At 59.5% G+C, this 16,138-nt stretch overlaps 4 protein-coding genes across 4 annotated transcripts; 2 read left to right on the top strand and 2 right to left on the bottom strand.

Moving 5' to 3' along the window:
- Positions 1–4,093: 4,093 nt before the first annotated feature.
- ENH_00064750 (hypothetical protein) lies at positions 4,094–4,948 on the top strand (the record flags this gene model as incomplete). The annotated part of the gene is made up of 1 exon (XM_013577294.1): positions 4,094–4,948. The coding sequence occupies one exon, from the start codon at positions 4,094–4,096 to the stop codon at positions 4,946–4,948; it is 855 nt and encodes a 284-aa protein (XP_013432748.1).
- A 3,943-nt stretch (positions 4,949–8,891) lies between these two features.
- Positions 8,892–12,106, top strand: ENH_00064740 (endoplasmic reticulum oxidoreductin, putative; the record flags this gene model as incomplete). The annotated part of the gene is made up of 4 exons (XM_013577293.1): positions 8,892–8,911; positions 9,261–9,926; positions 10,156–10,673; positions 11,337–12,106. The coding sequence occupies 4 exons, from the start codon at positions 8,892–8,894 to the stop codon at positions 12,104–12,106; spliced, it is 1,974 nt and encodes a 657-aa protein (XP_013432747.1).
- A 105-nt stretch (positions 12,107–12,211) lies between these two features.
- On the bottom strand, positions 12,212–12,757 carry ENH_00064730 (hypothetical protein; the record flags this gene model as incomplete). The annotated part of the gene is made up of 1 exon (XM_013577292.1): positions 12,212–12,757. The coding sequence occupies one exon, from the start codon at positions 12,755–12,757 to the stop codon at positions 12,212–12,214; it is 546 nt and encodes a 181-aa protein (XP_013432746.1).
- A 227-nt stretch (positions 12,758–12,984) lies between these two features.
- On the bottom strand, positions 12,985–14,344 carry ENH_00064720 (hypothetical protein; the record flags this gene model as incomplete). Its single annotated transcript, XM_013577291.1, has 2 exons — positions 12,985–13,449; positions 13,682–14,344. 2 exons carry the CDS (start codon positions 14,342–14,344, stop codon positions 12,985–12,987), a joined length of 1,128 nt encoding a protein of 375 aa, XP_013432745.1.
- Between the last annotated feature and the right edge of the window lie 1,794 nt (positions 14,345–16,138).

The following is a 16,138-nucleotide window of genomic DNA, read 5'->3' as shown; positions in this document are numbered from 1 at the left end:
TCTTCTTTGTTTTTGAGGGTTTAGGGTTTAGGGTTTAGGGTTTAGGGTTTAGGGTTAGACATTAGGGGGGTTGGGAAGCCCTCCACTGACATTTGGAGCCACACCGGCTTTGAGCCTTCTTCGTCTGCAGCAGCAGCAGCAGCAACAGCAGCAGCAGCAACAGCAGCAGCGGCAACAGCAGCAGCAGCAACAGCAGCAGCAACAGCAGGAATCCGCGCAGAAGCAGCAGCAGCACCTGCAGCGTTTCACGCTGCTGCAGTTGCTGCAGCGGCGCTGCCCCTGAAGCTGCAGCAGCAACTGCAGCACGGGGCAGCAGCAGCAGCAGCAACAGCAGCAGCAGCGGCAGCAGCAGGACCAAATGGCCGGACGACGCTCTCTAAGGCTCGTACGCAGCCCCACCCAGCAGCAGCAAGAGCAGCAGCAGCAGCAGCAGCAGCAGCAGCAGCAGCAGCAGCAGCAAGACGACAGAGACAAAGATGGCTTTTTAAGGCCTTCTGCGCTGCGGCGGAAGCGCGGGCTGTCCAGACAGCTGGGAGGCAGCAGCAGCAAGAAACCAGCAGCAGCAGCAGCAGCAGCAGCAGCTGCTGCTGCTGCCTCCGAAGAATCCGAATCTGAACAGGAAGAAAGCAGCAGCAGCAGCAGCAGCAGCAGCAGCAGCCCCAGCAACAGCAGCGAAGATGAACTGTTCGAAGAGGGGGGCCCCCGGGGGGCCCCCTCACTGGTGTCTTTGCTGCGGCGCAAGAGAAAGGCAGCAGCAGCACGCAGCAGCAGACTGCAGCAGCAGCAGCAGCAGCAGCAGCGGGATTCGGCGCTCGAGGGGCAGCTGCTGCAGCACGAGCTGCAGCAGCAGCAGCAGCAGCAGCAGCTGCTGCTGCCAGCAGAAGACGCACTCACCTTGAGGGATATTCTAAAGGACCCGGAAGCAGCAGCAAAAGGCTTTGCTAGGCATCTAGCAGCGGCAACAGCAGCAGCAGCAGCAGCAGCAGCAACAGCAGCAGCAGCAACAGCAGCAGCACCTGACGACGAAGCAGTGGGGCCCCTCACGCTCCAGGCGGCTCGACTGCTGCTGCTGCTTACTCAGGTAGGTGCTGCTGCTGCTGTTGCTGCTGCTGCTTCCGTTGCTCTTGCTGCTGCTGCTGTGAAGCTCCGCTGCAGCTCAGTGATGCGCTATTTAGGGTTTAGGGTTTAGGGTTTAGGGTTTAGGGTTTCTGTCTGCAGGCTGTCGGCTTGAACCCCCCCGCAGTTCCTGCTGCAGCACGAGCAGCCTTGGCAAGCCTTTGCCTGCGTCTCTTATGCAGCAGCAGCAGCAGCAGCAGCAGGAAGAGCAGCAGCAGCAGCAGCAGCACGCCTTCTCGGCAGCAGAAGCAGCAGCAGCAGCAGCAGCAGCAAGACATCCTCACCCTTACTGATCTGCTGCTGTCCCCAGGCGTTGTCCACGGGGGCCCCAAGAGCCGCCGCAAGAGCCCCCAGCAGCAGCAGCAGCAGCAGCAGCAGCAGCAGCAGCAGCAGCAGCAGCAGCAGCAGCAGCATTCTGTTCGCACGAGCAGCTGCAACGCCCTCCGTTCTTTCTTTCACTTCGTTGTTCAAGAAGAAGAGCTGCAGCAAGCAGCAGCAGCAGCAGCAGCAGCAGCAGCAGCAGCAGCAGCAGCAGCAGCGGTAAGCGGCCTCGCGCTGCTGCTGCCGCTGCTGCAGCTGCTGGCGCAGTCGCCTGCAAGACGACTGAGGCTTGCTGCTACAATTGCAGGTAAGCTGCTGCTGCTGCTGCTGCTGCTGCTGCTGCTGCTGCTGCTGCTTCTTGGCCGTTCGTGCTGCTTCACTTTGCTGCTGCCGCCAGTGTCCAGCAGTGCGCTGCAGCTGCTGCCCATTTGCTGCTGTTTGCTTCTGCTGCTGCTGTTGCTGCTGCTGCAGCTGTTGGCATGCTGAGTGGAGCAGCAGCAGCAGCAGCAGATGTATCCCGCGATGCCCGCCGATTCCGCGTGCAGCAGCAGCAGCAGCTGCTGCAGCAGCAACTGCAGCAGCGGCGACAGCGCAAGCAGCAGCAGCAGCAGCAGCAGCAGCATGTGGAAGAGCAGCAAACAGCTCTCGTGGGCGGTGCACTGCAGCAGCGGCTGCAGCAGCTGGCAGCAGAGGAAGCAGCACTGCAGCAGCTGCTGCAGCAGCTGCTGCGTCTGCTGCAGCAGCGAGCAGATGACGTATGCCCCAGCGTTAGGGCAGAAGCACTCAAAGCCTTGGTGAGTTTTGCTGCTGCTGCTGCTGCTGCTGCTGCTGCTGCATGTCCTGCTGCTGCTGCTGCTGTCTTGTAGTGGCGCTTGTGCTGCTGCTGCACAGGAGTCCGTTGCTGCTGCAGCAACTGCAGCAGCAGCAGCTAATCTGCAGAAGCTGCTGCCATAACTCCAGTGTTATCTGCTGCTGCTGTTTGCGCTTAAAGCTCGTCGCTGCTGCTGCTGCTGCTGCTGCTGCTGCTCCCAGGCTGCTGGCTTGCCCTTTGCTGCCCCTTCTTTGGTGCTGCGGAAGGAGACCTTCGCGCTGCTGCTGCCGCTGCTGCGGCAGCAGCAGCAGCAGCAGCATGAGCTGCAGCAGCAGCAGCGCGACGAGATCTTTGCTGCTTTGGGGCTTTTCCATTTGGCGACGCATGCAGTTTGCGACTTTGCGCAGCAGACGCATCTGACCAGCACTGCAGCAGCAGCAGCAGCAGCAGCAAATCCGCAGCAGCAGCAGGAAGAAGTGACTGCAGAAGCAGCAGCAGACTGCAGCAGCTTCATTGAAGAGGCGCTGCCGCTCGTGCTGCTGCAGACCGCAGCAGCAGACGCTGCGGTTGCTGCAGCAGCGCTGCGCTGCTTGCTGCCGTTTGCTGCTGCGACTGCTGCTGCAGCACAGCAGCAGCAGCAGCAGCAGCACGAGCAGCAACCTGTGCTGCCGCTGCTGCAGGATGCAGCAGTGCGGCAGCTGTTGGATGTCTTCTGGCTGGCAGCAGAAGCAAAAGTTGTGCATGCAGCAGCAGCAGTTATCGCTTTGCTGCTGCTGCCGGCTCCCGTTGCTGCGCGCTGCTGCTCTCCGTAAGTGCTGCTGCTGCTGCTCCAAGTCTTGCTGCTGCTGCTGCTTCAAGTCTTGCTGCTGCTGCTGCTAGTTCTCTTATTGCTGCTGCTCGCAGCGCGCAGCTGCTCTTGTTTGCTGCTGTGAGCGCTGTGCTGCAGGGACAGCAGCAGCAGCAGCAGCAGCAGCAGCAGCAGCTTGGCTGACGTGCATGCGCTGTTAGATTTCTGCGTCGCTTACCTGCCCAAGACAGACCTCTTTAGCAGCAGCAGCAGCAGCAGCACCAGCAACAGCAGCAGCAGCAGCAGCAACGACGGCAGTGAATCCTGCCTGATGTACTCTCTTGCAGCAAATGTGGTGATTGGGTTTTGGGATTTGCTGCCTGCAGTTCGTAGAGTTGATTTGCTGCTGCAGCTGCTGCTGCAGCAGCAGCAGCAGCTAAGTGACGACGTGCTCAGCGAGCAGCAGCAAACGCTGCTTCTTTCTTTTTGCTGCGCTGCTATGAAGAAGCTAAACTGGAATAGCGGGCTGTGGGGCTGCAGCAGCAGCATCAGCAGCAGCAGCAGCAGCAGCAGCGAGGGCGCAGGGCCCCACCACCAGCAGCAACAGAGCAGCAGCAGCAGCAGCAGCAGCTGCTGCTGCGCTGCGCAGCTGCAGCTCTGCTGCACCACGCACAAGCCATTTCTCTGCGACCGCGTTGCAGCGGCCTCGTGGAGTTTGTTGCTGCAGCAGCAGCAGCAGCAGCAGCACGAGCAGCAGCAGCAGCAGCACCTGCGGCGGCTGGCAGCAGATTACTCCCAGCGAGTCTTTGAGGCTTTGCCTCAACTTTACGAATGCCTTCAAGTGAGCTGCTGCTGCTGCTGTAGCTGCTGCTGCTGCTGTAGCTGCTGCTGCTGCTTTCTGTTGTGTCCGAGGGCCAAATGTTGCTGCCTTTGTGCTGCAGATGGACAAGTGCCAGCAGCAGCAGCAGCAGCAGCAGCAGCAGCAGCAGCAAGTGCTGCTGTTTACGATGGTCTTCTGGGCCACAGTGCCTCCGCCTTGCTTCGGGGCTCATCTGGCCATGGCAGCTTTGCCTGCTTCTTCTTTGCTGCTGCAGCAGCTGCAGCAGCAGCAGCAGCAGCGGCACAAGCAGCAGCAGCAGCAGCACGAAGGCGGAGCGGGGGCTTGCAGCTGCGCCCTCCTCGTGTGCAGCAGCAGCAGCAGCCCAGCAGCAACTGCAGAGCTGCTGCTGCTGCTGCAGAAAGCAGCAACTTCAGGTCTTTTGTGTCTTGCTGCTGAAGAAGCAGCGCTGGGCTGTCTAGGCAACTTCCTGCTGCTGCTGCCTGCTGCTGCAGCAGCAGAAGCAGCAAACTTGGGAGCAGCACTTGCTGCTGCTTTCGCAGAAGCAGCAGCAGCTCTCAAGGCTGAGGTGCTGGTGCTTCCCGATGGCGCAGCAGCAGCAGCAGCAGCAGTGGAGCAGCTGCAGGTCAATCCGCAGCTAACAACAGCAGCAGCAGCAGCAAAAGCATCAGCAGCTAACGCCGCTGTCACTGCAGCAGCAGGGAGACTTGTGGCTTTCGCGAGGTTCTGCAGCAGCAGCAGCAGCAGCAGCAGCAGCACAGCAGCAACGCTGGCGCATGCAGCTGAAGCAGCAATGTCCATCCTTCACATGAGAGTCATGGTTGCTGCTGCTGCTGCTGCAGCGCAGCACGCCGACCAGCAGCAGCAACAGCAGCAGCAACTTCCCTCCATTCCCTGTAAGCCCCACATCCACTATTTTGCTGTTGCTGCTGCTGCTGCTGCTGCTGCTGTGCTTCCGTTTGCTGCGTATCCTGGCGATTTTCACTGTCGGCCACTAAGCACGCTGCTGCTGCTGCTGCTGCTGCTGCTGCTGCTGCTGCTGCTGCTGCTGCTGCTGCAGCTTGCGGTGCCGTGATTGCTGCAGTCGAAAGCCTTCTTGCACTGTACGAGCAGCAGACAGGGGGGCTGCTGCTGCTGCAGCAGCAAGCCTTAGACACGCTGCAGCAGCTGCGGGACTTGAAGCAGCAGCAGCAGCAGGAGCAGCACGAGCAGCAGGAGCAGCAGCAGCAGCAGCAGCACGACGAGATGGAAAACGCAGCACCCCAAGGACAGACCGACGCAGCAGCAGCAGCAGCAGCAGCAGAAGCAGCCAGCAACAAACGACAGAAGCGCAGCACTGCAGCAGCAGCAGCAGCAGAAGCAGAAGCAGCACGGGAGCAGCAGCAGCAGCAACTTCTGGAGCGGCTGAAGTCGCAATTTTCCACCATTGCTGATGCGCTCGTGCGACTGTCGCTGCTGCTGCTGCTGCTGCTGCTGCTGCTGCTGCTTCTAAAGCTGCTGCTGCTGCTGCTGCTGCTGCTGCTTCTAAAGCTGCTGCTGCTCCTTGTCGCCTTAACTGCTTGCTTTGGCGCTGCTGCTATTGCTGCTGCTGCTGAGCCGGTAGCGCTGCGTTTTCCCCCGAACACATTCATTTATGTGCTGCTGCTGCTGCTGCTGCTGCTGCTGCTGCTGCTGCTGCTGCTGCTGCAGGGGGAAGCAGAGCTGCTGCGGCGGCGCGTCTCTATGCTGTGCATCGCCGTGTTAGAGACGGACACGAATTTGCTGCTGCTGCTGGTGTCTCTTCGCTGTTTGCTGCTGCTAGGTAAATCTTTTTTGTTTTGATTTATTTTATTTATTTTATTTATTTTATTTCTTTTATTTATTTTATTTCTTTTTGTCTCCGTTTCTTTTCTTGGTTTTGATTTGCTGCTGCTCTCCTTTTTGCTGCTGCTGTGGCTGCAGCACGCGCTGAGGCGTCCTTGCTGCCGTTTGCTGCAGCAGCAGCAACTGCTGCTGCTGCTGCTGCACTGCCCCACGAGCTGCTGCTGCTGCTGCCGCATGCATCTCCGTATGTCTATTCTGCAGCAGAGCAGCGCGCACTAGTTGAGGCCTTTGTGACCATCACAGCCCCGCAGCAGCAGCAGCAGCAGCAGCAGCAGCAGCAGCGAGGAGGGGCAGCAGCAGCAGACGTAGCTGCTGCTGCTGCTGCAGCAGCAGCAAAAGGCACGCTTGCACTGGATCAAAGCAAAGACGGAATCTCGAGCCTCTTGTTTGCTGCTGTTGGGGATGAAGGGGTAGCCAGCTTTTTGTCTCTCTGTCTCTCTCAGCAGCAGCAGCAGCAGCAGCAGCAGCAACAGCAGCAGCAGCAGCAGCAGCAGCGGCAGGGTGTGCTGCAGCAGCAACTCGCAACAGAGCTGGGGGAGTACTGCTGCCTTCTCATTCGACACAGCTGCAGCGTCTCGCTGTGGAGCTGCGGCTTAGGTGCTGCGCTGCTGCTGCTGCTGCTGCACCCGCAGCAGCAGCTGCAGCAGCAAGCTCTTGCTTTCTTGCTGCAGCTCAAGCGGGAGGCGTTTCCGCTGCTGCTGCAGCTGCTGCTGCAGGCGCTGCGGCAGCTGCATGCGCTGCGGCTGCTGGAGCCGTTGGAGGAAGCAGCAGCGGCAGCAGCAACAACTGGAGCTCCTGCTGCTGCTGCTGCTGCTGCAGCACAGACAACAGCGCAGCAAGTGCAGCAAGATATGTCGCTGTTCATGGCAGCAGCAACTCAGCGACTTGGCGTGCTGCTGACGCAGCAGCAGCAGCAGCAGCTGATTCAGGCGCTTCGGGAAGCAGCAGCAGCAGCACGGAAGACTCAAAGGCGGGCCCGGCAGCTGCTGGGCAGCAGCAGCAGCAGCAGCAGCTGGTTTGCTGCTGCTGCGCCGCTGCTGCAGCGCCGCTTCCTCTCGCAGCAAAACTTGCTGCTGCTGCAGAGACACCTGAATGAGGACCTCAAGGAATGCAGCAGCAGCTGGAACGGCAGCGAAGAGCAGAAGCTGCTGCTAGCTGCTGCTGCTCTTCGAAACAGAAGCAGCAGCAGCAGCAGCAGTGAAGCAGCTGCAGCACCCACTGCTGCTGCAAACACAAGCAGCAGCAGCAGCAGGAATGCGAGAGGCAGCAGGGGGGCCAGCTCAACAGCAGCAGCAGCAGCAGCGCAGCCACCGTCGGCAGACGCTGCTGCTGCTGCTGCTGCGCAGCTGCTGCTGCCCTCAGCAGCAGCAACTGGTGCTGCTGCCGCAGCTAGGCGAGGCAGCACCAGCGGATTACTAGGAGCAGCAGCAGCTGCAGCAAGCACGGCAGGGAGCAGCAGCAGCGCCTTGCAAATGGGAGTTCGAAAACCGCAGCAGCAGCAGCAGCAGCAGCCGCTGCAACAGCAGCAGCAGCAGCAGCAACAGCAGCACGAACAGCAGCAGGAAGAGCAACCTGAACTTGAGCCAAGGAACCTGAAGGAAGGCCGAACAGAGCAGCAAGAGCAGCAGCAAGAACAGCAGCAGCAAGAAGAACAGCAGCAGCAAGAAGAACAGCAGCAGCAAGAAGAACAGCAGCAGCACTTGCAGCAGCAGCGTGAACAACAGCAGCAGCTGCTGCTGCAAGGGGAGCAGCAGCAGCAGCAGCAAGACAACGATGGGGTAGCAGAGCCGATAGTTGACCAGCAGCAGCAGCTGCTGCTGCTGCAGCAACGCGAACAAACTGAGGCGCAGCAGCATGACGAATCCGAAGACGAAGAACAGCAGCAGCAGCAGCAGCAGCAGCAGCAGCAGCAGCAGCAGCAGCAGCAAGTGGACATGGCGGACCTATGGAGCCCTTCCTCTCTCGAGTCGCAGGGCGAGTCGCCCGCTGCTGCTGCTGCTGCTGCTGCACCGCCAGTGCAGCAGCAGCAGCAGCAGAAGAAACGCAAGCAGCAGCAGCGCGGCCGCGCAGCAGCAGCAACAGCAGCAAACGAAGAATGGGAAACTGGCTCGAATGACACTTCCTTTGCTGTTGATTTGTTTGACTTCTAGCTAGCTGCTGCAGCAGCAGCAGCAGCAGCAGCAGCATTAACATTGCAGCAGCAGCAGCAGCAGAAGGAACGCAAACAGCAGCAGCGGCAGCTGCTGCTGCAGCAGGGGCTGTTTACCCCACTGTGTGTCCTGCTGAAGCAGCAGCAGCAAACGCTGTGAAAAAGGGGCTGCTGCAGCAGCAGCTGCTGCAACTACTCTTTTTTGTTGTCCTTTGCTGCTGCTGCTGCTGCAGCAGCAGCTGAAACGCTGAGGTGTACATACACCCGAACTTTCCTGCTTTAGGTGTATAGGCAGGTCTTGCGCCTGCGGTGTATGTACAGCAGCAAACTCTGGCCCAAGGGTTTAGGAAGCAGCAGCAGCAGCCACACGCTCTGCTGCTGTCAGCCGCTGCTGCTGCTGCTGCTGCTGCTGCAGCTGCTGCTGCTGCTAGCAGTGCAGCCGCTGTGCCGCGGCTGCGGGACGAGCTGCAGCAGCAGCAGAAGCAGCTTCTGTCCTCGCAGCAGCAGCTCTAGTGGCCGCTGCAGCAGTATGAGTAACATGATCAGCAGCAGCTGCTGCCGTAGCTGCTGCTGCTGCTGCTGCTGCTGCAGCTGCTGCTGCGGAAAAAGCAGCAGCCGCAGGGGGTGCAGCCTAGGTAGTTACTGGCCCTGAGCAGCGGCAGCAAGAACGGAAACAGCAGCAGTAACAGCAGCAACAGCACAAGCAGCAGCAACAGCAGCAGCAGCAGCAAGTACTGCAGCAGCTGCTGCTGCAGCCGACAAGCGCCTGGCTGGCGACAGCACCAAAGCCTAAACCCTTGCTGCAGCAAATCCAAATCTGCTGCAGTTCTCACTGCAGCGACACTTTCTGGATAAACAAGACTGCAGCAGCAGCAACACAGCAGCAAGACAAGCAGCAGCAAATGTAGCAGCCGCAGCAGCAGCAGCAACAACGACAGCAGCACCAGCAGCTAATCGAGCTGCAGCACCGACAAGAGCAGCTTGAGAAACTTCCAAATATAAAAAAATGCATACAAAATTCGGGAGGTTGGATTTATTTCGGGCTTCCTGCTGCTGCTGCTGCTGCTGCTGCTGTCGCTTCCGCTGCTGCTGCCGCTGCTGCTGCTGCTGCTGCGCATTTGCTTCGGCCCCGGAGCCTCTCGGCGCAGCCCAAAGACCAAATTAAATTGTTTGTTTTGTATTCTTTTGTATAATTGACTCTGTGTGTCGATTGCTGCCCAGTCACCGCCGCTGCTGCTTCCGCTGCTGCTGCTGCTGCTGCTGCTGCTGCTGCACCGACTCAAAGCGTGGCTTGCTGCTTCCAGCCGTCCCCAGCGAACTCCCAGAAATCCCCCGCTTCCTCTTGAGGTAATCTCGGCCCGAGTGTCTGCTGCAGATGCCAAGACACCAGCAGCAGCAGCAGCAGCAGCAGCAGCAGCCGTGGCAGCAGCAGCAGCAGCAGCTGTAAGGTGAGCGCCCGAAACGGTGGTGCGCAAGTTCTTTGGCTTTCCGCGTCGGCCTCAGCAGCAGCAGCAGCAGCAAGGCCAGCAGCAGTGTCTGCAGCAGAAACCGCTGCAGCAGCAGCAGCAGCAGCTGGCGCTTGGCAGCAGCAGCACGAGCTCAGAGCCAAGCAGCAGCTCCAGCAGCAGAACAAACAGCCCCGCAGCGGCATTTTGCCTCTTGCAGGGGGCCAGGGACATTTAATCCGCTCTGCTGCTGCTGCTGCTGCTGCTGCTGCTGCTGCTGGAGCGATGGAGATTCGCTGCAAGCAGCTAGCTTTGCTGACAGCAGCAGCAGCAGTTTGCTGCTGCTGCAGCGTGCTGCTTCTGGACGCCGGTTCGCTTTCTGTGTTGGGGTCGCTCGCGGGTTCAGCAGCAACAGCAGCAACAACCACTGTTTACGGCCATGCAGCAGCAGCAGCTGCTGCTGCTGCTGCTGCTGTGCAGCAGCAGATCGTCGGGGCTTTTGCTGCTCCCCCGCAGCAGCTAGTCGACCTCTTCTCTTACCTGCCTGAAGCGCTGCAGCTGAGGCGTCTGCTGCTGCCTGACGAGCACTTCCCCGAGTAAGCAGCAGCAGCAGCAGCAGCAGCAGCAGCAGCAGCAGCAATAACAGCAGCAGCAGCAGCAGCAGCAGCAGCAGTTGCTGTTGCTGTTGTCCGAGCAGCCGCAGTAGCTGTTATTTCTGCCTCAGCAGCAGCAGCTGCAACTGTAGGAACCCCCACGAGCGCAGCAGCAACAGCAGCAGCAGCAGCAGCAGCAGCAGCAGCAGCAATGTGTTGTGTTGGCGTTCAGGTGTCTGCACACCCCAGACATGAGTTTGCTGCTGGAAGACGCGCGGCTGCTGCACCCGCTGCTGCAGCAGCTAAAGCGGCGGACATTTTTTAGAATATTTAAATTAAATATTCAGCAGAAGACTTGTCGGCGGGACTTGCTGCTGCTGACGGACCGCCAGCTGCAGCAGCAGCAGCAGCAGCAGCAGCTGCTGCTGCAGCAGCAGACGCAGCAGCAGCAGACGCAGCTGACGCCCCACAGCGTCTACCCGCACAGCCCCGACGCCAGCAGCAGCAGCAGCAGCAGCAGCAGCGCAGCAGCAGCAGACGCGGCCAGCAGCAGGCTGTGGCTGGGGGCGGGACCCGCCTCCCCGCCAGCAGCAGCAGCAGCAGCAGCAGCAGCAATGTTTGCTGCTGCAGCAGATGAAGGCAAATGCGTCGCCCCAGAAAAGTGCGGCCTTTGCATGTGCACTGATGACCAAGTTCCTCTTTCTTGGAGAAATAAACCCCAGGAAGACTTCGTGGACAGGAGACACGCAGGTCTGCTGCTGCTGCTGCTGCTGCTGCTGCTGCTGCTGCTGCTGGGGGTGCTGCTGCTGCTGCTGGAGGTGCTGCTGCTGCTGCTGGGGGTGCTGCTGCTAGGGGTGCTGCTGCTGTTGCTGGGGGTGCTGCTGCCGCTTCTGGGGGTGCTGCTGCTGCTGCTGGGGGTGCTGCTGCTGCTGCTGGGGGTGCTGCTGCTGCTGCTGCTGCTGCGGAGATTGCGGGGGCTTTTGCTGCTGCTGGAGGGGAAGTGCTGCTGGGGGTGCGGGTGCCGATGCTGCTGCTGCTGCTGCTGCTGATGGGGGAGACGGTGCTGCTGCTGCTGCTGCTGATGGGGGCAACGGTGCTGCTGCTGCTGCTGCTGATGGGGGCAACGGTGCTGCTGCTGCTGCTGCTGATGGGGGAAACGGTGCTGCTGCTGCTGCTGCTGATGGGAGCAACGGTGCTGCTGCTGCTGTTGCTGCTGCTGCTTCTGTTGGCTGGGTTGCGGCTGCGCGTTGCCGAGGCGGCTTCGTTGTTGCTGCTGCTGCTGCTGCTGCTCTTAAGGCTATTGTGGGGACTGGCAAACACTGCTGCAGCAAATGCTGCTGCAGTTGCTGCTGCTGCTGCAGTTGCTGCTGCTGCTGCATTTGCTGCTGCTGCATGTTTTATCTATTGCTGCAGCTTCGTTCTACCGGTGGAAGGAGTCCTCCCTGACGCCAGACGCGCCCTTCAGCGGCAACAGCAGCAGCAGCAGCAGCAGCAGCAGCAGCAGCAGCAAAAGCAAAGATGCAGCAGCAGCACCAGAGCCTCTGGTGTACGTAGACCTCATGCGGAATCCCCCAGGCTACACAGAGTACCAAGGGGGTCCGATTTGGGGGGCGCTGCAGCAGCAGCTGTACCGTTTGCAGCAGCAGGAGCTGCAGCAGCAGCAGCAGCAGCAGCAGCAGCAGCAGCAGCAGCAGCAGCAGCAGCAGCAGCAGCAGCAGGAAGACGTGAAGACCTGCGGGAACGCAGCAAAGCTGTCCATGGTGCTTTCGGGGATGCAGTCGAACATATCCGTGCTGGCTGGGGAGTACTTCTACAGCAAAATGTCGCAGCACTACCAGCAGCAGCAGCAGCAGCAGCAGCAGCAGCAGCAGCAGCAGCAGCAGGACTTCGAGCTGCCGCCGCCGCCCACCCCCGCGCCCTCCGTCTCTTTCTACCTTTCCCGCTTTTCCCTCCATCCCGAAAGAATTAAAAATTTGTATTTCACTTTTGCTTTGATCTTGAAGGGAGTTTGTTCCTTGACCGATGTGCTGCAGGAGTGCAGCTGCGAGACCGGTCTGCTGCTGCTGCTGCTGCTGCTGCTGCTGCTGCTGCTGCTGCTGCTGTTTTTGCTGCTGTTGTTGGGCGGTGCTGCTGCTTTTCGCTGCGGCCGTGCTTTTGCTGCTGCTGCTCGCGGACTAGTTTGAATGCTGCGCGGTTCACGCAGCGCCCTTGCTGCTGCTGCTGCTGCTGCTGCTGCTGCTGCTGACGTTTGCTGCGGTGGCGGTGATGCAGCCTCTGCTGCTGATCCCTCACGGGCAGCAGCAGCTTCTGCTGCTTCGAAAGCTCGCAACATTTACTTCGGTCCCTTCTGTACACAACATTGCTGCTGCTGCTGCTGCTGCTGCTGCTGCTGCTGCTGCAGGCAACAGCTCGGATGACCTGCCAGCCCGCGCAGAGCTGCTGCAGGTATTAAATGCAACAGCTTCGCAGCTTTCTGCATGCAGCAGCAAATACCAGCAGCCGCTGTTCAAACGAGACAGGTCCGTTGCTGCTGCTGCTGCTGCTGGTTTTGCTGCTGCTGCTGGTTTTGCTGCTGCTATGGTTGCTGCTGCTATTTTTGCTGCTGCTGTGTTTTCTGCTGCTGCTTGTGTTCTTGCTGCTCCGTTCGTTGCTGCTGCTTGTGTTGGCCTTGCTGCAAGAACTTGCTGCTTCCTCTGCTGCTGTAGCTGCTGTTCACTCTGCTGCTGCTGCTGCTGCTGCTGCTGCTCATTCTGCTGCTGCGGCTGCTGCTGCTGCTTGCCCACCCTCGGCAGCCAGCGTGCAGCACCCCCTCCCGTCCTGCGACAAATGACCATTACTTATTTATTCTTTGTTTATTCATTTTTATTTATTTATTTATTTATTTATTTATTTATTTATTTATTTATTTATTATTTATTTGTTATTTGCTGCTGCTGCTGCTGCTGCTGCTGCTGCTGCAGCGATTTGGCGTTTTTGGAAAGCGCGGAAGGCATTGAGTCTTTGCTGCGCTGCGTCTCCTGCGAAAAGTGTCTTCTCCACGGCACCATCAAACTCACTGCACTCAGACTTGCTGCAAAGGTTTGCTGCTGCTGCTGCTGCTGCTGCTGCTGCTGCTGCTGCTTACAGTGCTGCTGCTGCTGCTGATAGTGCTGCTGCTGATTGTGCTGCTGCTGATAGTGCTGCTGCTGCTGCTGAGAAGTGTCTTCTCCACGGCACCATCAAACTCACTGCACTCAGACTTGCTGCAAAGGTTTGCTGCTGCTGCTGCTGCTGCTGCTGCTGCTGCTGCTGCTGCTGCTGCTGCTGCAGCTGATAGTGCTGCTGCTGATAGTGCTGCTGCTGCTGCTGCTGCTGAGAAGTGTCTTCTCCACGGCACCATCAAACTCACTGCTCTCAGACTTGCTGCAAAGGTTTGCTGCTGCTGCTGCTGCTGCTGCTGCTGCTGCTGCTGCTGCTGCTGCTGCTTACAGTGCTGCTGCTGCTGCTGATAGTGCTGCTGCTGCTGCTGATAGTGCTGCTGCTGCTGCTGAGAAGTGTTTTCTCCACGGCACCATCAAACTCACTGCTCTCAGACTTGCTGCAAAGGTTTGCTGCTGCTGCTGCTGCTGCTGCTGATTGTGCTGCTGCTGCTGCTGCTGCTGATAGTGCTGCTGGTGCTGCTGCTGCTGATAGTGCTGCTGGTGCTGCTGATTGTGCTGCTGCTGCTGCTGAGGAGAAGTGTCTTCTCCACGGCACCATCAAACTCACTGCTCTCAGACTTGCTGCAAAGGTTTGCTGCTGCCGCTGCTGCTGCTGCTGATAGTGCTGCTGCTGCTGCTGATAGTGCTGCTGCTGCTGCTGAGAAGTGTCTTCTGCACGGCACCATCAAACTCACTGCACTCAAACTTGCTGCAAAGGTTTGCTGCTGCTGCTGCTGATTGTGCTGCTGCTGCTGCTGATGATTGTGCTGCTGCTGCTGCTGCTGATTGTGCTGCTGAAGATGATGATTTGCTGCTGGTGATGGTAATGATGGTGCTGCTGCTGCTGATAGTGCTGCTGCTGCTTTTGCTGATGCTGCAACTGCTTTTGCTGCTGCTGCTGATTGTGCTGCTGTTGCTGCTCCCGCTGCTGCTTCTAGTAGTGGTGGTTGTGTTAGTGATGCTGCTTGCCGTGCTGCTGTTGCTGCTGTTGCTGCTGCTGCTGCTGCTGCTGCTGCTTGCTTGATCCACTTGCATGAAGCAAGCAGCAACAGCTGCCGCTGCGTCCTGCGTCGCTGCAGCCTTTGTGTAGCTACTCGCTGCTGCTGCTGCTGCAGCGTTTGCGTAATTACTTGCTGCTGCTGCTGCTGCTGCTGCAGCCTCTGCGTAACTAACTGCTTGCTGCTGCTGCTGCTGCTGCTGCTGCTGCTGCAGGCGGTGACGGAAGATGCCTCTCTGACGCATTTGGAACGCAACGAAGTAACAGCAACTTTAAATGCTCTTTATTATTTCTCGGATTCTATTATTGCTGCTGAGCGCATGCGGGTTAGGGTTTGCTGCCACAACTTGCTGCTGCTCGCTGCTGCGGCGCTGCTGCTGCTGCTGCTGCTGCTGCTCGCACTGGCTCTGTACAAAGCTGCCACCAGCAGCAGCAGCAGCAGCAGCAAGTCGGCGCTGCAGCCACAAGAAGCCGACAAAAAGACAATTTAATACAGCAGCAGCAGCAGCAGCAACACCTGCTGCAGCAGCTGCTTTGCTGCAGCAGCTGCTTTAAGCAGCAACAGCAACTGCTGCTGCTGCAGCAGAGGCAAAACGCCGCCATCATCGCTAGCCTTTTTAAAGCTCAGCAGCAGCAGGTACTGCAGCAGCTGCAGCATCGCCGCAGTAACAGCCACAGCAGCAGCAGCAGCAGCAGCAGCAGCAGCAGCAGCAGCAGCAGCGCGAGCTGCTTGTTTCCACAGCAGGCGCAGCTGCAGCAGCAGCGCGAGTTGCCCGTCTCCGCATTAGCAGCAGCACCACCTGCTGCTGCTGCTGCTGCTGCTGCAGCAGGCCGGCAAGGCCCTTTTCTTCTTTCGCTTGTGTCTCTTTGCTGCTGCTGCAGCAGCTCCCCGTGCTGCTGCTGCAGCAGCAGCAGCAGGAGCCCAGAAGTGGAACTTCGGCTCACTAGTTGACCATTTGCTTCTAATTTCAATTATTTAATTATTATTATTTGCTGCATTTGCTTTTTAAAATATATTTATTTATTTATTTTTAATTTATTTGTTTTCTTTTGTTGCATTTAACAATAAAGATCCACTTGAGCAAAAAATTCATTTCGAGACAAAAGGAACAGAAAGAGACAAAGACACGGGGCTGCCCCCAATAAAACAGCAGCAGCAGCAGCTGCTGCTGCTGCAGCAGCAGCTGCTGCTGCTGCAGCAGCAGCTGCTGCAGCAGCAACAGCCGCAGCAGCAACAGCCGCAGCAGCAGCGGCCGCAGCAGCAGCTGCAGCCGCTGCAGCAACAAACAGACAAATAAAAACCCTGCAGCGCCGAGCCATAAAAGCTGCCTCCCAAACCCTAAACCCTAAACCCTAAACCCTCGCCACGACACTGCATAAGCCACAAAAGACAAACCCAGGGGCCCCCAGGGGGCCCTCCTAAAAGAAGAGGCAACGGGGGCCCCTGAGCCTTTTTGGGGCCCCCAAACAAGGGAAGGGGCCCCCTTAGGGGGGGCCCCCGGGGGCCCCCCGGATAAGAGGCAATTGGGGGCCCCTGGGGGGCCCCTCAGAGAAGACAAAGAGGCACTGGGGGGCCCCTGCAAACGGAGAAGAACAAAGACCCTTGGGGGCCCCTGGGGGGCCCCTGGAGGCCCCTGGGGGCCCCGGGGGGCCCCTGGGGGCCCCCTCGGGGCCCCTGGGGGCCCCCTCGGGGCCCCTGGGGGCCCCCGGGGGGCCTCTTGGGGGCCCCTTGGGGGCCCTTGGGGGCCAGCTGTAAGCCCCTGGAGCGAATGGGGGGCCCCCCTAGGGGCCCCTACAGGGGCCCCCTAGGGGCCCCTCCATTAGAGACACTGTGCGATTTACTGGGGGCCCCCAGGGCCGGTTTAGAAGCCCTTTAGGGGCCTCTTTGGAAGCTACTATGCAGCCCCTAAGGGCCCCTGGGGGCCCCCAGAGGCCCCCAGGGGCCCCCAGGAAGGGGGGCCCCCAGGGGCCCCGGGGGCCCCCGGGGGCCCCTCGGGGGCCCCCCGGGGGCCCCCGGGGAGCCCCTTAGCTGTGGAGGC

This window comes from Eimeria necatrix, genomic scaffold (assembly GCF_000499385.1).
Source record: "Eimeria necatrix Houghton genomic scaffold, Enh_scaff593, whole genome shotgun sequence".
In the NCBI taxonomy this organism is placed as follows: domain Eukaryota; phylum Apicomplexa; class Conoidasida; order Eucoccidiorida; family Eimeriidae; genus Eimeria; species Eimeria necatrix.
This window is presented reverse-complemented; position numbering and strand designations above follow the sequence as displayed.